This window comes from Heterocephalus glaber, unplaced genomic scaffold (genome assembly GCF_053883595.1).
Source record: "Heterocephalus glaber isolate CG9 unplaced genomic scaffold, H.glaber_assembly_v1.0 deba00001687, whole genome shotgun sequence".
In the NCBI taxonomy this organism is placed as follows: Eukaryota; Metazoa; Chordata; class Mammalia; order Rodentia; family Bathyergidae; genus Heterocephalus; species Heterocephalus glaber.
In genome coordinates, this window is record NW_028258412.1 from 22295706 (window position 1) to 22318804 (window position 23099).

Genomic DNA, 23099 nt, shown 5'->3' on the forward strand with positions numbered 1-23099 from the left:
TTTTTTTTGGTACCAGAGATCAAACTCAGGACCTTGTGCTTGTGAAGCAGGCAGCAGCACCACTAAGCTAAATCCCAGGCCCAATTATGTTAACTACAATATTTTGGTGATCAACTGACATATTTATATGTATTGTATACTTAGTAATAATAATGCTTCCTCTACCACATCTGTACCTACGGGCTTCAAAACATTTGAAAAGTAGTGTGGGAGCGGTAAAGTGTGGTGGCGCATCCCTGTAATACCAGATGCTCACGAGTTCTGAGGCAACAGGATTACAAATTTGCAAATTCAAGGCCAGCCTGGGAAACTTTGCAAAACATGTCTCAAAATGAAAAGGGCTAGGAATAGGGCCAGGGATTTAGCTCAGTGGTTTCACTGCCTGCTGCGCAAGTGCAAGGACCTGAGTTCGACCCCTGGTATTAAAAAAAAAAAAAAAAAAAAAAAAAAAAAAATGGCTAGGGATAAAGCTCAATGGTTAAGCACAACTGGACTCTATCTTTGGTACTTGGAGGAAAAAAAAAAAAAAGCTTGAGAAATACCTCTTACATTCCTTTGTACTATTTCACTCCCACCTGTACTCACATCCTATACCAGGAGGCAAAAGTGAGGTTACCCTTGCATGGAGAGATTTGCTTACCAGCCAGTCCCTTGCCACAGGATGCAATTCTTAACAGACATTTCCTAACAAAGGTAGTCACCTTCTCTTTCTCTCATTCCACCCCAAGACACCTAGGAACTTGCAGAGATCGACTGCTATCAAAAGGAAAAGAAATCCAAAGGATAGCATTTCTTTTCTATTTTGAAAAATAAACCTAATGTCTACTCAGAATCTACTCAGATATACCTCACATATTACTAAACAGGTAGTCAAAAGAACAACTGCAATTCTAGTGTGTGGGGGGGAACAGGTTGCTGGACATAGCAGCTCATAGCTGTAATCCCAGATACTCGGGAGGCTGAGGCAAGAGGATCACAAGTTCCAGGCCAGCCTGGACAACTTAGTGAGACCCTGTTTTAAAAATTAAAATAGTGGGCCGGGGATTTAGCTCAGTGGTTTCCCCGCCTGCTGCGCTAACACAAGGACCCAAGTTCGATCCCCGGTACAAAAAAAAATTAAAATAGTAGTAATTTTTAAAAAATTTTAAGGGTTGGGATGTAGCTCAGTGGCAGAGCACCTCTGGGTTCAATCCCCAACACTGAATAAAAGAGGAGAGGGCCGGGGATTTAGCTCTGTGGCACCGTGTCTGCACAAGGTCCTGAGTTCAATCCCCGGTACTGCAAAAAAAAAAAGGGGAGAGAACCCAGTAGGCAGGAAATAAAAGTGCAGCCCTTCAGAGGACTTGTTTCCATTTTATTCCACATTTGAGATCCATTGAAGCACTTCTACATGCAAGATGGACACATGATGTCAGGTAATTCTAAACCAACCTTGTTCCCGCGACAGCACCATCGTTCTTCCCAAGAGGTTCATCCAACTCCACACCACACCATTCTCCCTTGGCAAAGTCAGTCTCCCCCAGAAACCGGACCACACCAGCCTTGGTGCCACCAACCTGGAAGAAGAGAAGGTTCAAATGAAGACAGGGACATAATTCCATAGCCCAGTGGTTAAGTGGTGCATCCTATCCTTTCCATCAGCAGCTACTTTGTCTTCTCTTCAATTCTCCAAGAGTTCTCACAAAGACACACTGGCAAAGTTACCCAGGGACTTACACTGCCAGAGTGATTCGATACTTGATTTGTCCAATAATGAAACAGCCTATACAATATGTCAACATTCGGGCTGTCCACCAAATTACTCATTCTCGTCCTTAGAATACTTTATCACTACAGAGCAATTTTCCTGGCTGGAAATAAGTATTTGCTACAAAATAAAGACCCTACATCATCAAAAGGAAGCAAAATTCATCTGTGATTCCTAGACCAGGCGTGGTGGTGCACACCTGTAATCCCAGCACCTGGGAGGCTGAGACAAGAGGATCCCCATGAGTTCAAGGCTAGCCTGGGCTACACAGGGAGTTCAGGGCCAACTACAGTGATACCCTGTTTCTAAAAAACAAAACAAAACAAAAAAATTCATCTCTAATTCCTTTATTAACAATCAGTGTGGTATCGTAGCCAATGAGCTTTATCCAAGGCACGATTATTCCTAATTGAAACAATCAGTGTTTATTTTTTTCAGACTTTCTTTATATACTAGCCATGAAAGCAACGACAAGTGTATATTAAGGACAAACAAGCTATTACTGTAACTCTTCAAAATATTCTTTCATTTGCTCACTTTTTTCTGACTTTTTTAAAATTTCTTTTTCAAAAATTTCTCCATCCATAAAGGAGATCACTGCAGGAAATTAAGAACACGACAAGGGCCAGGGATTTAGCTCAGTGGTTTCGCCACCTGCTGCGCAGGCGCAAGACCCGAGTTCAATCCCCGGTACCAAAAAAAAAAAAAACATGACAAACAAAATACTAAGTATAATGTTGTTCCCATCCAGAGACAGTTGCTGCTGAAATTCTGATTCATTTTCCCCTCCATGGTGCTATGTTTCCCCTGACCAAAACCATGTTCAGGCTCGTCCCACTGCAGCACAGGGAGGTACCGGAGACTGACCAAGCCCCAAGCTGACTGCTTGAGGACTGTGGTGAAGGATAAAAGACAAAAACAATCTTGCAGATAAATGGGGGGTTGGGAGGTCAGTGCTTCAGCTCAGGCAAAAGATAAAGACTCTCCAAGCTTCTTGCCACTATTTATCAAGTACACACAAACAATGGGCGGTGTGTATGTGTGTATGTGTGTGTATGTGTGTGTGTGTGTGTGTGTGAGTGACTCAAAGAACAGCTATGGTGTGTGCATGGTAGGTACAACAGGCTAGTAAAAGAAGAACAAAGCATTCTTGTAAGAATAGAGTATAAGAGCTGGGATGTAGCTCAGTGGTGCAGAGTGCTTGCCTGGCCAACATGAGGCCCTAAGTTTGATTCCTGGTTCCAAAGAAAAAAAAGGAATAGAGTGTAAGCTCATAGAGAACCTGATTTTTCTCCCAACGTGACTTTAACCTCTAATCTACTGCACTGCTCTGAAGAGTCAGGTCCTTAGCAGATGTCATCTTGTCCTATGAGTATCACAGCTTTTTGGGTTTTCCCTCCTTCAGCAAGCAGTCTTGGCATACCAACATGCCCACAGGCAAAATACACAGGGAGGAGCCTGGTGGGCGGTACTAGGCCACATAGGCCCTGCCTTCTGCATGAGTGAGTTTAACTCTTCCGGACTGGATCAGCTCTTGGGAAACCAGGCTGATATAAAGTGAGTGGCTCTCTCTAGCTTCCCCTCCCCAACACACTGCTTGCCTTTCTGCCATGAAGTCCTCCCCAGAAACTTACCGGATGCTTAAACCATATGCTTGGACTCTCAGCCTCCAGAATCATGAGCTAATAAAACTCTTTTCTATCTAAACTTCCCAGCCTCAGGAATTCTGATGTAGTAGTAGAAAATGCAAGCATGTTGTGGTAGCTATTTAGTATTCCACAGAACAGATGTATCTCAAAATGCATTTTTCTTATTTCTCTTTTGGGATTAAAAACTCTTTTTAAGTTTTCTGAGACAGGGTCTCAAAAATAGTACATATCAAAATTGTATAGTGTAGGCTGATCTTGAAAAGCTTTTTATAAAACTGGTTTAAGCAACAAAAGAAGTAATGATTTCAAGGCCGTGTGAGCAAAAAGGGCACATGAAAGAAGCACCAGGACATTCAGAACTATGCTGGTGTTGTGATGGGTACCAATAACAAAGCTGGAGCTAGAAGGTGAAGAAAACTCCATGGGCAGTGGCTCTGCTCTTTGTCAACTCTACCTGCACAGTGCAGAATTCAACAGCTGAATGAATGAAAAGTGACCTCAGCTGGGACACACACAGAAAAGGTTACTTTTAAGCCAGGTGTAGGGGTATGTGTCTGTAACCCCAACTACTTGGGAGGCTGAGGCAGGAGGATCCCAAGTAGAAGACCAGCCTGGACAGATTAGACCAGTGATGGCAAACCTTTTAGAGTTTTCAATGAAAACAACAGCATGCTGCAGCACACAGAGGTTAACTACCACTGGCTTAGACCCTTCAATCTTAAAAAAAAGTTAAAAGGGCTGGGTACATAGCTCAGCTCGAAGGCCCTAGGTTCAGTCTTTAGTACTAAGAAAATGAGAAAAAAAGTATAAGAAAAGAAAGCAAGAAAGGAGAGAGGGGAAAAAGGAAGGGCCACTGAACCACATAAAATAAGTAAAAGAAAAAAAGAATAAGGGCCGAGGATTTAGCTCAGTGGCCTGCCTTGCAAGTGCAAGGTCCTGAGTTCGATCCCCGGTACTGGGAAAAAGGAAAAGAAAAGAAAAGAAATAAAGAAACTGGGCATCGTGGCAAATCTGTAATCTCAACTGTCTGGGATGGTGGGGCAGGAGGATTGCAAGTTCAAGCCCAGCATGGGCAACTTAGTGACTTAGTAAAATCTCAAAAAGAAAAAGGAAAAAAAAAAGTCTGGGAATATAAATCAGTGTGAAGGACCTGGGTTCAATTCCTAGTACCACAGGGCAGGGGAATCCTGTGACAGACTGAATTTGAAGTTTTGATCCCTCTGAAGCAGAAATGGAAGAAATATACTAGTCAAGAGCATGGGTTCTAAACTAGAACACACAGGGAGCCAGTTGTACCTAGCAAATAGCCAAGTTATTTATGTGATTTCTAAATCGTGCTTCCTCATTAGTAAAACAGCACCTGCCTTGCAAGTGCAAGGTCCCAAGTTTGATCCCCTGTTCAAAAAAAAAAAAAAAAATGCTCAGACAGGGAGGAGCCTGATGGCCGGCAGCAGTGAGTCTGTCCTTGCGAATAAGAGTCGGAGCTCCAGCCCAGGCGCTCCGGACTCTCACACTCTTGCTGGTATACACAGGACTGAGAGTCCCCTATACAAAACTAACTTCCATCATCTCTTCCTCAGAGTGGCAGTTTAATTAAAATCACACAAAGGGAACAGGTCACATTAGGTTAAGAATGATGCAATCCCCTCAGATAATCAGCTGAATTCTTTGGGAGTGAGTCAAAGTTACTGTTAACACAATTGTTTTTCCAAGAGGCATCTAACAGGCTGTGGTCTGTAACTCTCCAAGCAAACCAGACTTCACTCAGATGGCTTTACAAAAACAACCACTTACAAAGGATTGACTACTTCTACAAACGCACATAATATATATTTACCCTGAAAAATATGTCTTCCCACAAATTTGTCTAAAATGGATGATTACTAGGTCCTAGAATGGAACATTTTCTTACTCTTTTTCTCCTACCAAACTTGGAACTTCTGACTCATGAAACAGTAAGTTCAATTTCTCTTTCCCGTGAAAGATCATGAGTAATTATTCAAAACATCTTCAATGAAGACAGTAAGTCATATAAGTCCTAAAACCACTCAAACACTTTTCTACTTATTCATTCCATAGTCAAAAAATTTAAGCATTCAAACATGAGTTCATAAAGTCAGGTTTGACTTCTCATGTGTACCAGAGAATACAGAATACATAAGCCACTCTTTTCCAATCCTGCCCAATCAGCGGCACAGAGCCTGCCTGGTAAGCATGAGGCCCTAAATTCGGTTTCGGTACAAAAACAAATAAACAAACAAATAAAAACAACCTAACCTTGCCTAAGGTATCTATATTCTAGGCAGATATCAAGATTATTAAACTTGGTGTGTCAGCACAAGTCTGTAATTCCAGCACTCTGGGAGAGGCTGAGGCAGGACTGAGATTCAACCCGAACCTGGCCAATTCAGTGACTTAACGAGACTGTCTCAAAAAATAAAAGTAATGAAAGAGCTGGGGATACAGCTCAGTGTAAAGCCCTAGGTTCAATCCCCAGAACCAAAAGAATATATTTTATTTATTTATATATATATATTATATATATTTATATATATAATATATATATTTTTTTTAAGAGCAAGGCATGATGGTACATACTTGTAATTGCAGCAGTGTAGGAGACAGAGGCAGAAGGATCACAAATTCAAGCCCAGCCTGAGTGATTTAGTGAGACTGTCTTGAAGTAAAAAATTTTTTAAAGAGTTGGGGATGTAGCTCAGTGCACAGGTTCTAGGGTGATCCCCAATATGAATGAAGAAATCAAGACAGAAAGACAGACATTTTCAACAGTGAATCAAAAAGAGTGCCGGGTGTGGCAGCACCCACCTGTAATCCCAGCAGTCCAGAGGCTGAGGCATGAGGATTACCATGAATTCAAAACCAGCCTGGGTGTCACAGTGAGTTCAAGGTCAACCTGAACTACACAGTGAGACCTTGTCTCAAAAAAAAAAAAAAAACCAAAGATTTCCATAACAAGCACAGATAACTACAATGTCTTCTATTTCCTCTCAGGATATGAGCACATAACCCCTCACACTGGTCAATCTAAAACAGAAATGATGTCACCACTGGTGATAAAATTAATTTTTTTTTTTGAGGCAGGGTCTTGGTATGTAGTTGGGGCTGACCTTGAACTCACTATGTAGCCCAGGCTGAGCTCAAATCACAGCAGTCATCCTGCCTCAGCCTCCAGACTGCTGGATTACAGGTGTATGCCACCATGCCCAGCTTGGAGACAAAATTAATTTAAACTAGAAACTCAACCTAAGAAAATCAAGTTACCGGGCCAGGGATTTAGCTCAGTGGTTCTGCCGCCTGCCTCACAAGCACAAGGGTTTGGTACCCGGGTTCAATCCCTGGTACCAAAAAAAAGAAAACCAAGTTACCATCTTCACACTTTAGCAAATCTCAGATTTTTAAATTCTCATTCATTCATTCAACATGTATTTGGAGTTCTTGGGCCCTTGGAATACAAAGATAAACAGAATACAGTGCTGGCCACTGAGAAAGAGGAATTCAGACAAATATTTCCTATAAAAAGTAATAAATGCATCAAGAAGTTTCTATAAAATGGTGTGGAAACAGAAACCCTTCCTCCAAACTCTTGCAGAAAAATTAAAATAATTGACCAATTCTCCTGGGCTAATAATTGGGTCCACCACCTGGAAACAGGAAACAGTCCATCTTCTCAGGGCTCTCGAAGCTATTCATTATTAAGCCATCAACAAGCCCTTTATTGCACTGCACCTCCTTTATAAAGCTCTTAAATGTCCTGTGAGTGGTAATAAGGAATTGTTTCAGAGGAATTTTATTAGCAACAAAATTTAATAAGGTGGCTTCTTATTCACCACATTCTAAGTTAAACAGCTTATTTTAAAAAGTAAATACAGTTAATTGGTATTTACCAAATACAAATGTATCCCTCACTTAAAACTGAATCACCTGTGGGGTGAACCAGCTGGTGTGGGTACTCTATGCCAGTGCAGGGGGACTAATGACTGCAAGTGCAGAGGAGCCCAGCAGTGAGTGGCTCTCCTGGGCAACTCTCCTGAAGAGAAAGGTAAAAATTTTCACACTGGTCATTCGAGAGATCCAGATGAAAACAATGCTGATGGCCGGGGATTTAGCTCAGTGGTTCCAGCACCTGCCTTGCAAGTGCAAGGTCCTGAGTTTGATCCCCGGTACCAAAAAAAAAAAAAAAAAAATTAAAAGAAGACATCTGTTGGACCAAGGATTTAGCTCAGTGGTTCCACTGCCTGCCTCACAAGCTAAGGACCCGAGTTCGATCCCCAGTACCAAAAAAAACCCAAAAAACAGAAAACAATGCTGAGATTCCACCTCACTCCAGAAAGAATGGCTGCTATCAAGAAATCAACCAATAACAAATGCTGGCAGGGGTGTGGGGAGAAAGGAACCCTTCTCCATTATTGGTGGGAGTGCAGACTGGGGCAACCACTGTGGAAGTCAGTATGGAGATACCTCAAAGAGCTAGGACTAGAGGTCCCATTTGACCCAGCTATTCCCCTGCTGGGTATCTTCCCCAAAGAATTAAAAGAATCATACCATAGTGATATATGTGCACCCGTGTTTATAGCAGCACAATTTGTAATAGCTAAAGCTTGGAAGCAGCCCAAATGCCCATCAACTGGAGACTGGATAAAGAAGATGTAGTTTTTTTTCTAAAATGGAGTACTACTCAGCCATAAAGAATGAGAAACTAGAGACAATTATAGCCAAATGAATGCACATTAAGGCCATACTCTTAATTGAAATAAATAGGTCACTCACGTGTAAATACCAAATAGTTTCTCTGGTGTGAGAAATTGAAAATGTAAGTAAGGATCAAAATGTGTAACAGATAATGTGAAATTGGAAGAAAAGCTCCAAAGGGGAGGGGGAAGTGGAAGGTATAGGGGAAAGGAAAGAAGGGAAAGGAATAAATATGAGAAAAGGAAAAACTGGAAACACTCTTTGTAAGTAGGGAGGAGCGGAGGGTTGAAGGGAGAGGAGAATGGGGAAAAAATAAGAACCAAGATATATTATGCAAAGGGTACAAATTCTCAATAATGGATGTCATCATACCTAAAATGTACCAATAAACTTAATGAATAAAAAAAAAAAATCTTCACTCCCAGGTTCGCAGACACTGCTCCTAAGCCTACTTCCTGTTCTCATACTTTACAGTTTTGTCCTCCCCTTCAGGGCATAATGTAGTAAGTAGGTTCAAAACCTTCAGGGAGCGGGAACATAGCCCACTGGCACTGCTCCTACCAGGCAAGCACAAGGTCCTGAGTTCAATCCCCAGTACCAAAACAAAACAAAATAATATTTAATGAGTTCCTTCTGCCGAGTGCTGGAGGGACAACAATGAATGAGGTAAAAGTCTCCCAGCTTTCATGGGGCTCAAATTCTGAAATGGACAACTGCAAGTAAATAAACACAAAGGTAATTGCCAATGGCCAAGAATGCTGTAGAAAAAAACAAAACAAAACAAAACAAAACAAAAACAAGGCTAAGTTGATGCTGCTGTGAAGAGTCTTTGGTTGGAGTGGCCAAGGAGGTGACATCTGAGCCATGATTGGATGACTAGCAGGCACCAGGAAAGACCTGAAAGAATATTCCAGACAGGAGAAACAATAATCCCGACATGGTATTGCATGCTTGTAATCCCAGAGCTCTGGGACGCTGAGGCAAGAAGATCCCAAGTTCCAGCCCAGCCTGGGCAACTTAGCAAGACCCTGTCTCAAAAAAGAAAAAGAAGACAATCCCCAGTACCAAAAAAGGAAAAGAAAAAGAAAAAGAAAGAGAGAAACTGCAAAGACACCAGCGCAGCTGAAGCAGGATGAGAAAGTTGGGCAGGAAAAGGAAACCTGGGCAGGGTCTGATCACATGGGGTCCTATAGGTCCTACGAAGAAATTTAGAGTTTATTACAACTCAGTGGGACACCTCATTCGATAACACTGTGTTGGTTTTGGTCACTGCCAAATCTACAACACCTAGAACAATGCCTGGCACATCCTAGACATCCAATATGTTTACTGAATGAAAATACAGCTGCAATGAAATACAGCTGCCATCTTGGTCACATTTTCTCTAGGCTAACTAAACAATCCCAGTTATTTTAACCATTCCCTTTTGATATCATTTTGTGTCTCCCAATTTATAACACGTGATATTAAGTAAACAGCCTTTAAAAATGAATATGTTAAGGCCGAGGATTTAGCTTAGTGGTTCCAGCGCCTCCCTCAAAAGCACAAGGTCCCTAGTTCGATCCCCGGTACCAAAAAACAAATTAAAAATAAAAAAATTTTTAAAATAAAAAATAAAAATGAGTATGTTGGGGCTGGGGATTTAGCTCAGTGGTTCCACTGCCTGCCTTGAAAGCACAAGGACCTGAGTTCGATCCCCAGTACCAAAAAAATAATAATAATAAAAAAAACCAAAAATGAGTATGTTGTCTGAGCATGGTGACGCACACCTATAATCCCAGCTCTCAGGAGGCTGAGGGAGGAGGACTGCGGTGAGTTCAAGGCCAGCCTGAACTTCATAGTAAGACCTTGTCTCAAAAAAATGAAATACATAAGTAAATAAATATTAATACCATATGTCAAAAGCAGGTGAGATATATATATATATAGATAGATAGATAGATAGATATTCTCTTATAACTCTAACTCTCCCTAAAACAAAGTAAACACTAGCTGCCATAATTATGCATAAACACTTTGGCAAAAAGATGAGAAAGTTACACTTGATTTGCACTTTATTTCTTGCAACTATTTCATCTTCCACCTGAAAAGCCTTCTGGGGGGTCCAGGACCCCCAGAATACCAACAAACAGAAGTGGGAGGCAGTTAATCAGGTTATCTCAAAGAGTGGGCAAAGAACTGCTGATTTAATGTACATGCATAAGCACCCAAAACCTCAATTTAAACTATAAGCTTGAATTCCTCTAACAAAAATTTAAAAGCAACAGGACTGGAATGAGGAAGACAGAGTGACATCAAAGGCATGGGATTCGATGGGCAGATGATTTAGCCTCAAAAAAAACCCCTGAGAAAAGCACACACATTACTCTGCCCTACAACGAGCAGGGGACAAGTATGGGCATCAGCTGTGACCCACTGAGATCTAACCCAAAGGAAGATGACGAAGCTGTAAAATACAGCTTCTCATCAGCAAGTGGGGTTCTCTCTAGTCCCCTACTAGACAACCCCACAAGGCTATGCCCAGTAAAATTTAGAACTTCTAGAAACAGAAAATGAAAAAAAATCAGAACTAAAATCAGAAAAAAAAAAATCTTTAGCAATCCTTATTACAGAAGAATGAAGCTAATGTCTATGGCGCTAGAAAATAGCTCAACATTAGCCAGCAGGGGTTTTTAACATAACATGAAGTCTTCTCAAATTCGAGCCACACAAAATCACAGAGTCTTTTACTAACAGCAATTGGGAAACAGGAGTTAGCATAAAGAACAACTTCCCCAAGCACAAACACCACCCACAGGGAGCACAAGTACCATCCAGGTAGAGGCTGAACAAACATGACGACCAAGCCACTAGTGAAAGAAATGCAAAAAACAGAAGAGATCTAAGTACTACAAAAGGTGTACTTGTACATTGCTTTTTGTTTTGTTTGCCATAATAGAAATTAAACCTAGGGTCTCAAAATAGCTAGGCAAGCACACAACCTCTGAGCTACATCCCTGGCCCACCTTTTTTGGTTTTTTGAGACAGGGTCTTGCTATATAGTTCAAGCTGGTCTTGAACTCAATATGTAGCCAAGGCTGGCCTCGAACTTATGGTGATCCCCCTGCCTGAGCCTCCCAACTCCTGGGATTACAGGTGTGTGCCACCATGCCCAGCTAAAAAAAAAATGTTTTTATTTTGAAACAGGATCTCAGGCTGGCCTCAAACTTGCAATCCACCTACCTCAACCTCCTGACTAACTGGGATTAGAGGCTTGTACCACCACCCCTGGATTGTACATTGTTTGTGAGAACATAAATGGTAAAAGCTTTTGGGCTGCAATTTGGTAATGCCTATTACCTTTAAATATTTATGCTCTCTGGCTCAAATTTCATTTCCAGGGGAGAAAACAGGAGCACTCTAACTGTCTATAATTAAATTAAGCTTAGTATAAACAGTGTAATATCAAATAGCTGCTTATTTTCTTAAGTAAAAGATCTGCATTTCCTCACATAAAAACATTCAAAAATCAACCAGGCATGGGTCCACAAACCTGTAATCCCAGCCCTGTGAGAAGCTAAAGCAGGATGATCACAAGTATAAGCCCTGCTTGGGCAAATTAACAAAATCTTGTCTCAAAACGAAAAACAAAAAAAGGCTGGGGGGGGGGGGTGCTCACTAAAAACAATCCCCAGTACCGGGGGAAAAAGAGAGAAAGAAATGCCCAAAATCTGTAAGTTTATTGTAGATATATATGTATGTGTGTGTGCCAATATAGTATGAACCTACTTTGTTTTAAATTTACATGTTACAGACAAATCTCACAATGTGGAACAAATGAAGAAAGACACCCAAACCACACATGCTGGATGACCTATAGGTATTTAAGGTTCAATCATAAGCAAAATAATTTTTTTTTGAGACAGGGTCTCACTATGTAGTTTAGAGTTTAGGCTGCTCTTGAACTCACTAAGTAGCCCAGGGTGGCCTTGTACTCGTGGCAATTCTCTGACCTCAGCCTCCCAAGTGTTAGGATTATAGGCATGTACCACCAAGTCTGGCACAAAATAAATCTTGTGAAGATTTTCCCCCCTTTGATAGTATCAAACAGAGCTACATAAGAAGTCTTGAAGCCAGATATGGCAGTGCAGGCCTATAATCCCAGCACTCCAGAAGCTGAGGCATGAGGATCGCAAATTTGAGGCCAGCCTGGGCCCAGGCCAGTCTGGGCTACAAGTTCAAGGCTACCCTATATGATAACAAGACCCTGTCTCAAAAAACCAATAAACAAATAATATGTGTTAAGAACAAGCAAAACCTGCTATTCTTGGTGGAAGAGCCCTGGAAGCAGCTCATAGAGAAAGCAAGCCTGTCACTTCAAAAATAAAAGATATGGGGCGGAGGATTTAGCTCAGTGGTTTCACCGCCTGCCTCGCAAGTGCAGGGACCCGAGTTCAATCCCCAGTACCAAATAAATAAATAAATAAATAAATAAATAAATAAATAAAAGATATGGCCATCTGCTCAGAGTTCAGCGAGGAACACAGTCCTAGCCACGCAGACAGCCATGCTGAAGCAACAGCTGGAAGTCAGTCACGTTATTCCAGAACCCAACATCACATCCTTGAAATACTAAATATACCTGAAAATGCAGCAAGACCCCCCCCAAAACATTCAGAGGGACGAGTTACCTGGGGCTCCCCAGATTGTAGAGATCTCTCTCTCTCTGAGAGTTAAATAAACAGCCTCACGCCCAAAAAGCTCTTTACCTAGGACAACAGTTACTAAAGAGAACCTCAACTGCCAAGACCCATGGAACATTCACACTGACAAATGGAAAAACAGAGGCAAGGAACACATTCGACAGGTTGGTCGCTGAGTCTCCAGACACTGCCAAAATCAGCACAACTCACTTTACAGCCAGCTCTTTACACCAATCCATTACATTTTTCTAGAAAAACACACTTCCATCATTCCTGTCATTCACATTTCCCACTTGTGCCTATAAGCACAGTGAGGAGAGGACAAGGAGACGACACCAAGTTTCCCAAGATTTGAGCAACTGGCACAGATCACAGGATCTCTATCTGGATGGTGGAGGTCACTGGCTAAACAGCTACTGTAGCCCAGGACTCACCTCTCCTCCTTGTGCTGCAGTGAAAAGAGGACCAGGGTCACACAGGCCACTGGGTATGGAGAAGAAAGAAGGCTCAATTGCTGCCCTGAGTTCAGTACGGCCCTGAGGAAATTCTGAACTAATGCTGGCATGACAGTGGTCTAATGACTTTAGTTTTTTTACAATCTTGGTGATCAATAATTTGCCCCTCCTGGGGACTGAACCCACAGCCTTTCTCATGCTAAGCACATGCTCTGCCACTGAGCTACACCGCCACTCAAATAATTTATTTTTAATTATAAAAATTCCAGTGTGTCTCAGTGGTTGGGTGCTTGCCTAGCATGTGCAAGGCCCAGTTCAATTCCCACCACTGAAAAAAAGAAAAGAAAATTCTAAATTAAACATTCCAGATGTCTAATTCCTTTCATTAACTTTGAAGCCAAAATGTTTTCTATTTCTAAATCAAAGAGTCCTATTTAAAAGAGCTGCATGTTAAAAGTTAAGGCACAGCTAGGAAGGCAGTGAGATATGCACATGGATGACTCACCAATACTCTGTCTCCGATTTTGAGCTCACGCTCTCCTTTCTTGATGGAGCCAGCCTCCGAAAGGTTGGAAATTGACTCACTGGTGGTTTTTGTAAGGTTGCTGACCTGAGGCATGGCTCCAGGTTCCTTGGCTGTCAGCTGGGAGGACTTATGGGGGATATGTGAAGGGGTGGCCAGGGAGGAGCCCGTCACGCTGGCTGTAGAAGTGGACAGAGGTGAAGCAGCTCTGGACGCGTGAGCCGTCTGGAGGCCATTGGCTTCATCTTCTGCTTGTACCTTCCGTGATAACTTCGAGGGGCGGGTAAATATGCCCTTTAGAGGTTCACACTGGAAATATCGAACTCCTGCCACTGAACCGTCGTTCTTGCCTATAGGTTCATCTAAAACAATCCCAGCCCACTGGCCTGGTGCAAACTGGGTTTCCCCAAGGAACTGGATATATCCAGGCTTGTTTCCATTCACCCACACACGCTCCCCCACTCTAAAGTCATCAACAAATTCCTCTTGAGTCTCAGAGGATGGAGTGCTTGAGGCTTTTTCACTGGATATTGTTTTTTCTACTGGAGATGCAACTGAAAACAAGGTCAAAAAGGTTAATTTCATATTCAAGAAGCCAATCTCTAACTTAATGTAAAAAAAAAAACTAGAAAAAGCAACAGCAAGACTAGCCCATACATAACTTACAGAGGAGTTCTAATTTTTTTTTTTAAGCAAAGAGGAAGAGTACTTGATCCATCACTAGCATTTTCAAAGCTGCCAAAACTCAATGAGCTGGAGGTGAGGTTTATCCTATTTTTAGTTAAAACTAGAAGTAGTTGGGTATGGTGGCTCACAACTGCAATCCCAGCACCAGAAGGCTGAAGCAAGAGGATCATCTCAAACTCCAGGCCAGCTTGGGCTACATAGTGACTTCAAGGCCAACCTGAACTACATAGGAAGACCCTGTCTCAAAAAAAAAAAGACTAGAAGTAGCCAGGATGGCAGAACACACCTATAATCCCAGCACTCAGGAGACCGAGACAGGAGGATCAGCCTGGACTACACAGATACTCATTTAACTTGTTCCGACTTCTGATGAGGTGTGCTTTTCACACTTATGACCCACCACTTGCATTTACAACCCATCTTTTTTTTGTACAGGTCTGTACATCTTAGAGCCTTAATGTCTTTCTTTTATACAGTACACTTTGTTTGTACATTACTGTAATTTTTGCTCATTGTACTATACAATATAGCAGTCTCACATTCTGTTATACATTACAGTACTGCTTGTAAGAGTTATGCAAATAAAAGCAAAGTCATCACGTTGGAGCTTCCCTTGACCATTTCTTTGTTTGTTTTTTTATTTTTTTAGTACTGGGGATCGAACTCGGGTCCTTGCACTTGTGCAGCAGGCGGCGAAACCACTGAGCTAAATCCCCAGCCCAACCATTTCTTTGTTCTGAATATTGTACTGTACATACTATATACAATTCCTCATTTAGTGACCAATCCATTTAATGACCTAGCCACAGGAACAGAATTTGGTCCTTGGCTGGGGATTTAGCTCAGTGGTTCCAACGCCTGTCTCATAAGCACAAGGTCCCGAGTTCAATTCCCCGGTGCCCCCCCCCCAGAAAAAGAATTCAGTCCTTAAACAAGGAATGTTTACCACCACCCCCCAAAAAAAGTATGTATAGTGAGTTCAAGGGTAGCTTGGACCACATAACAAGACCCTATCTCAAAAAAACCAAGACAACTAAGTCAAGAAAAGCTTACTCCTTTACCTAGATGTATATTTACAGGCCTGATATTCTTACTCCACCCTCTACCCTGCATATCATGAGCAAATACCCACAGATCCACTGAGATGAGCTCTATTCTTATATTGGAATAGTTAATTAAAGCAGACAAAATGGACACCATTTAACCACAGAGATTTTGCAATTAAGCTTGATGACGTAGAGGATGTAGTACTGTGGCCCCAGCCAACGTTACTGCAAGACTACATGAACTCTATTCCTTTGATAGAAGAAGTAGAAATCATAGCAAAGAAAAAAAAAGACAGCACCTGGCCAAACACTCTGTTAAGGCAATATAACTTCATGCAGTCACTATCCTATGGTAAAGACAGCAACTACAGTTTCCCAGAAATGGGATATTTACACTGGAAACTATCTATGCAGGCATCCAATGGCAATGTGTACATTCCTACTCTATCATTCACTAACCATAACCTGGTCCCAGGATGTGACATGACCTCTCTGCTTAATTTCCACATCCATAAAGGGACAGTAATATCTTCTGGAGGGCTTTTTTTTTTGGTACCGGAGACTGAACTCCGTACCTTGCACTTGCAAGGCAGGTGCTGGAACCACTGAGCTAAATCCCCGGCCCTCCTTTCCCTTCCCCTCCCACCACCCCTACCCTTTTGGACCCTTCCTTTCTATTTCAAATTATCAATTATTTGTTTTAATCATTTTAATCCTTATTTACACTTTCAGTTTCTCACACCAGAGAAACTATTCAGTATTTACACGTGTGTCCTATTTATTTCACTTAAGAGTATGGCCTCAATATGCATCCATTTAGCTATAAATGTCTCTAGTTTCTCATTCTTTATGGCTCAGTAATACTCCATTTTATAAAAAAAACCCTCATCTTCTTTATCCAGTTTCCAGTTGATGGGCACTTGGGCTGTTTCCAAGCTTTAGCTATAACAAACTGTGCTGCTATAAACATGGGTCCACATATATCGCTGTGGTATGATTCTTTTAATTCTTTTAGGAAGATACCCAGCAGGGGAATACCTGGATCAAATGGGACCTCTATAAAACAAGGTTGTTTTTTGGTTTTTGTTTTTGGAGCCAGGTACTCACCAAGTAGCCCAGCTGGCTTTGAACTTGTGAGCTTGTGATCCTCCCATCTCAGCCTCCTGAGTGCTGGGATTACAAGTGTGCAACACCATACCTAGCTAATTTTGGTCTTCTTTTAAAAAACAGGGCCTTACTTTGTAGTGCAGACTGACCCTAGGCTGGCCTCATACTCCCAGCCATCCTGCCTCAGCCTCCTGAGTGCTAGGATTACAGGCGTGTGCCACCAGGCCCAGCTCTTTTAATTTCTGCCTTTTAATCCAAACTTTTTTCAAATGTTTTCAAGAATACGAGCGATTAAAAGGTTTTCTTTCTTAAAGATTTCAAATTGAAGGCTTCATACCAGATAATTATCTGCTATTAAAGAAAAATATGGGTGTAAAAAAAAGAGAAAGAAGGGCTGGGGATTTAGCTCAGCAGTGCCTGCACCTGCCTTGCAAGTGCAAGGTCCTGAGTTTGATTCCCAGTACCCACCCCCCCAAAAAAAATAGAAAAAGAAAAAACATAAAGCATTACCAATAGCCGGTGTCTTCAAGGCTGTGCTTCCAGGCTTAAGGATCTTGGTGGGGGCCTTAAGCCCACTTGGTTTTAGCATGCTCATTTTTTTGTATTTCAAAGCTGTTTCTCCTGTGCCTGTCACCACTATCTTTCCCCAACCATTGATACAACTGTGTTTCTATAGTGAAGTCAGTCTCGGGGTTAAATCTGCAAAGGGAAACATTAAAAAACCTTTTAGACCTATATACAAAAGAACATAAGAACAACAGGTATTATTAAAGCACATTTCACAGTATAAACTTTTCCTTACCATAAGCATCTCCACATTGAACACAGGACTTTGTCTACTAAAAATGTTAAGATCCCGCTGAAATGGATTTAAAGGTGATTTACTATTCTAAAGACAAGCACTGAAGGATAGCAATATATTCACTTTGGTAAACATTAGCTGGTGTCACCAGCTCAGTATGGTGCCTACAAACCACATCAAAGAGAGTTCAGGAAAATTTACACCAATCTTACGGGGGGAGGGCAAGGGAGCTTTCAGTTTTTAATTTATTCACTTGTATATTCTTTAAATTGTATTACCACAAGTTGGTATTAACGGTGTATTTTTTAGATCTGCAGAAACTGTGCAATTTGTTGTATAAAATTATGTGTATGTTGAACTAGAGAAGGGTTCAGACTCTGGAAGATAAACCATCTAGGAAGAGAAGTAAAACTATCTTTGTTCTGCTTAGAGAAACAATATATTCTGATTTCATCAAGATCGAGTTTAAATGTTCAACTTTTGGGCTCAGGCAAAATAATATTTTGCCATAGCCTCTTCACCTCCACAGAGTGCACAGGAAACATTTCCAGGCATACCTAAAGACAAAACAATCCAATCAAAGAGAACTGCTCCCAACTGTCCAATGCTTGGTTTGCACATCTCTCTGCTAGTCTTGGGCAGTGAAGCACAGTCCTCACTCTCCGACAAGAATGCCAAGCATTTACAAGGACTCTGGCCAGAATGGCAGAAGAGCCTGCGTGGCCACTGCAGTGCGCTGAATGGTGTGCACCCAGCTCAAAAAATGTGACTGTGACCTTATGTAGAAAAAGCATCTCTGCAGATGTAATTAAACTAAAGATCTCAAGGTGAGATCAACCTGGGTTATCTGGGTGGGCCCTACACGTTTCCATAAAAAGAGAACACACAGGGCTGGGGATTTAGCTCAGTGGTTCCGCTGCCTGCCTCGAAAGCACAGGGTCCCGAGTTCGATCCCCGGTACCAAAAAAAAAAAGAGAATGCACAGAGAAGAGGTCAGCGAAAGTGGAGGGAGAGATGGTCTGCTATGTCTAAAAACTAAGAACTGCTGGTGTCCCCAAAAGCTAGGAGAGAGGCACGAGATGGATTCTCCACAGAGTCTACAGGAGGAACCAACCCTAGCAACACTTGATTGTGGATTTTTGGCCTCCAGAAGTTTAAGAGAACAAATTTCTGTTTTCTTAAGTCAACCAGTCTGCAATTTTTTTTTTTTTTACAGAGCTAGGAGAGAAATACAGCCATGTAAGTTTTTCTACTCATAGATAATCAGAATGATGTAGGCATGGTGGTAACGCCTGTACTCTGGGAGGCTGAGGCAGGAGGATCACAAGTTTGAGCCCAGCTTTGGCAAAATCATCTCAAAATGCAAAATGGGGCTGGGGGATGTAGCTCAGTGCTAAGGCCCTAGGTTCAATTCCCAGCAAAGGGGGAAAAAAAGAGAAGAGAAGAGATAATACAGAACAAATAGAAATCAAACCAAGACAGCTGCTTACATAAGCCTCACTCAGTAGTCTCTATGATTGTTGAGAGGTCCCAAAATGGTAAAAAGTATTTTTGGTTTGGTTTGTTTGTTTCTTTTTGGTACCAGGGATCGAACTCAGGATCTTGTGCTTGTGAGGCAGGTGCCGGAACCACTGAGCTAAATCCCCAGCCCATGTTTTCTTTTGTTTTGAGACAGGGTCTCACTGTGCAGTTCAGGCTGGCCTTGAACTCACTATGTAGTCCAGGCTGCCTTGAACTTATGGTGATCCTCCTGCCTCAGTGCTAGGATGTCAGGAGTGAGCTACCAAGCCTGGTTCAAGGTGTTTTTTAAAATATCAGAGATAATGCCAAGCATGGGGGTATATGTCAATAATCCCAGCACTTGGGAGGCTGAGGCAGGAAGATTGTGAGTTTAAAGCCAATCTAGGCTACATTCAGAGACCCTGTCGCAAAAAATACAAGAAAATGGGCCGGGGATTTTAGCTCAGCGGTTTCACCACCTGCTGCACAAGTGCAAGGACCCGAGTTCGATCCCCGGTACCAAAAAAAAAAATACAAGAAAGTAAATAAAACTGTAAAAGATCAGTTGTGCAGTTTGAGAGAAGATTCTGATTAAAAGAGAAAGAACTAACTTGAAGACAGAGGTGGCCAATCCTGATTATAAGCACAAAATTCCCCGCTCCTCATTACCCGCATCACAACCACAACCACTGAGAAAAAGTGGGGTTCAGGTGGTAGTCTGTGCCCCCTCAGAGGGTTTCAAAGCACTTGCTTTATTTACTGTCTCCATACTGGCTTGGACGCTATGACTCCCTTAGGATAGCCACGTCTCCTCTAGTCTCAGATGAGAAGGCTATCTATGTATCAAAGAAGCTGAGGAGGCTGGGAATGAGCCAAGGGCAGAAATTCCCTAGGCAGTCCTGCCCCTGCACCCTGCCCAACACCGTGGAGTAACAGGGTCAGGTAGGAAGAACAGAACAGACATGGGAGACACAGTTCTCCTAGAAATAAGTATGCTGACAAGAGGAAAGGACAAAGTGTTCCTTAAAATGTTATACTCAGGCAAAACAGCAAATTCTTGGGCTCAGGTTAAGTACTCATGAGAGAGAAATTTTGAAATTCACAATTAGTAACCAGAATAACTAGGTGAGCCTTGGCCAGGCTCAAATCCTGTACCCAACACCATGAACTCACAAATCTACAATCTACAAAACTCTGCCCAAGATACAGAACTGTGTGGGTATTATGCACAAAAGAATGCTCCTAAATTCAGCCTATGTCTTCCCTGACTAATTCTCATGCCACGGCTCTCGGTCCACCTGAGTTACTTGAATTCCAAAGCATGGAACTTCAACCAAGACCTAACAAAAGAGAAAATCAAGGCTGTTTCCATGAAAGAATTAGAACACCACCAATGTGAATTTTAAAACCTTCCATTTAAGTTTCTTCTTCGTACATTATTAATGAATGGGATGCCAGGCTTGCTTTAAAAGAGCAATTCATGGGCTGGGGATTTAGCTCAGGGGTTCCGCCACCTGCCTCGAAAGCGCAAAGTCCTGAGTTCAATCCCCAGTACCAAAAAAAAATAAATAAAAGAGCTGTTGGGGATTTAGCTCAGTGGTTTCGCCGCCTGCTGCGCAAGCGCAAGGACCAGAGTTCAATCCCTAGTACCAAAAACTAAATAAAAAATAAAAATAAAAACAAGGTCTCGGGCCAGGGATTTAGCTCAGTGGTTCTGGCACCTGCCTCACAAGCACAAGGTCCCAAGTTCGATACCTGGTACCAAAAAAAACAAAAACAAAAAACAAGGTCTCAACAAATTGCCCAGGCAGGCCTTGAACTTGGGTTCCTCTGCCTCAGCCTCCCAGAGTTCTGGAATTATAGATATGTACTACCACTCCAGGCTTGAAAATGCTCTTAAGATATGCTTTTCCTTTCCTACACATCTGTGTGAGGCCAATTATCTTTATATACTTTAACCAAAACAACTTCTTACTACAGATTAAATGCAAAAGTAGATAGAAGAGGGCCGGGGATTTAGCTCAGTGGTTCCACCACTTGCCTCAAAAGCTCAAGGACCTGAGTGCGATCCCCAATACCAAAAAAAAAAAAAAAAAGCAGATAGAAGAATCAAATTGCCTCCTCTTAAGCCAACTATTAAACAAATTTATAAAAAACAATGCCATCTTCTCACTGGTTTTGATTTAGAGAAGTTATTCTCCATTAAAAATTTATATAAAATAAAAATTTATATAAGATGGGTTAAGTATTTCTAATGAGTTAATATTTTTAAATATTATCAGTTTTACTTCCTAATATGGTAAATATCAATAGGTATAAACTACGTAAATAAAAGTTCTTTGGAGACTTCATTAATTTTTTTTAATTTATTTATTTTTGGTACCAGGGATCAAACTCAGGACTTTGCACTTTCGAGGCAGGCAGGGGAACCACTGAGCTAAATCTTGGGCCCTGAGTCATTAATTTTTAAGAATGTAAAAGTGTCATAAAAAATGTTTCCAAACTACACTATATTCATTTTTTCTTTATTTATGAGTCACAGTTGTCTAAAACCCTCATTTTTTAAAGGCTTCCAGAAGCATGTTCCTTCCAGTTTGATTTTTTCTGGGCCGTGGCATAGCGGGGATTGAACCCATAGCCTTCCCATTGAGCTACCTCAAAAGCCCTTTTTTTAATATATATTGAAACTAAATTGCCCAGGAAGGGCTCAAATTTGTAGTCTTCATGCTTCAGCCTCTGTCAGTGCTGGAATTATGGGCACACACCATTAGCTCCAGCTTCTAGTTGAGCTATTTTAAGAGTTGGGTGCCAAGTGAGCAAGTTCAGTATTTACTGCTTTCATTACCCATTGTCTGAGGATTTCCAGTGTCCTTTCCCCATCCAGTCTGCTTCCCCTGCAGAAGCCTTACCCAAGGGCACATGCAGGCATTCACCTCTTCAACAAAAACTTTTCCCACCCATTTCCCACAATATTGAGTCTGTATGTTTTTCACAGTGCCTGGCACTCAGCCTTATGTGTGTGGACTATAGATTCCACCAAAGTATAAATCCCTTGAAAGAATCTATTTTAGCCACCTTTATATTTCCCACATTGCTTTATAAACAATGCTCAATAAATAAAATTGAATGGTCTCAACCAAGCCAGCTGGGGTGCATTCAGTATTTTAAAATATATATAAACTTGTTGCCCACTACAGATAACAGAAAAATATGATAATAGATCTAAGCACAAGGAATTTACAAAGTAGTTGGAGAGACAAGACCCACATCTAAGAAAAATGCCTAAGAATACAATGCAATTTGTGAAAAATATTGAACCGCATGAGGGTCCTATAGTGTCCTGGGAGAAGGAAGGATAGAGTGGACTGGGGTAGAGAAAAGGCTCCTGAGCAAGGCAGACCTTGAGTAAGGGCTGAAAAGGAAGTAGACCCATTGGATAGAAGCTGACAGTCAGGCTTCTTAAAAAAGACAAGCTGGGTATGGGTGCATGCCCATAATCCCAGCACTGGGGAGGGTAAGGCAGGAGGATTGCCAGGAGTTCTAAGCCAGCCTGGGCTACATAGGAAGACTGTCTTAAAAAACCAGAAGTGGGGTGGGAGGTGAGTACTGCAAACCAGCCTGGAACCTCAGCGATCTCAGTCAAACCACTTGTCCTCTCCACATCAGTGTCCTCCCTAGCGGAGGCATCACCTCGAAAGACACATACTTAGTTTATAAACAGGACCAGGAAACAGTCTTGGGTGCTCTCCACTCACAGGCCCAATCCAGGGACATGGGGTGAAAACAGACCCAGCACTGTCTAGGAAGTGGCTCCACCCTCCCCCCAACTCTGGAGTGGGGAGTCCTGGACTGACAACCCACCAGGGACCGGCCCTGTCTGACTATCCTTTGAGATAGGGTCTTGCCACGCTGCCCAGGTAGGACATGAACTTGTGACCCTCTTGCCTCAGCCTCCCAAGTCCTAGGATTACAGGCATGAGCTACCAAACTTGGCTGGCCAAAATGTTTAATTCCTCTTTTAGAAGTAATTTCAGTTTTTGTTTTTTTGGTTTTATTTGTACTGGGGTTTGACCTTGCACTTGCAAGGCAGGTGCAGTGCCACTGAGCTAAATCCCCGACCCCAGAGATGGTTTTAAAATGGTACTTTAGCCAGGAATGGTGGTGCACACCTGTAATTTTAGCACTTGGGAG

General features: G+C 41.9%; 1 protein-coding gene across 1 annotated transcript in view; it reads right to left on the reverse strand.

The window, feature by feature from the left end:
- Positions 1–23099, reverse strand: part of Clip1 (CAP-Gly domain containing linker protein 1) — a 97367-nt gene that overhangs the window by 66881 nt on the left and 7387 nt on the right. Inside the window, 3 exon segments of the mRNA XM_087198087.1 lie at positions 1432–1556; positions 13749–14320; positions 17117–17305. Coding sequence (XP_087054213.1) covers positions 1432–1556; positions 13749–14320; positions 17117–17201 — 782 coding nt within the window. The 5' untranslated portion in view covers positions 17202–17305.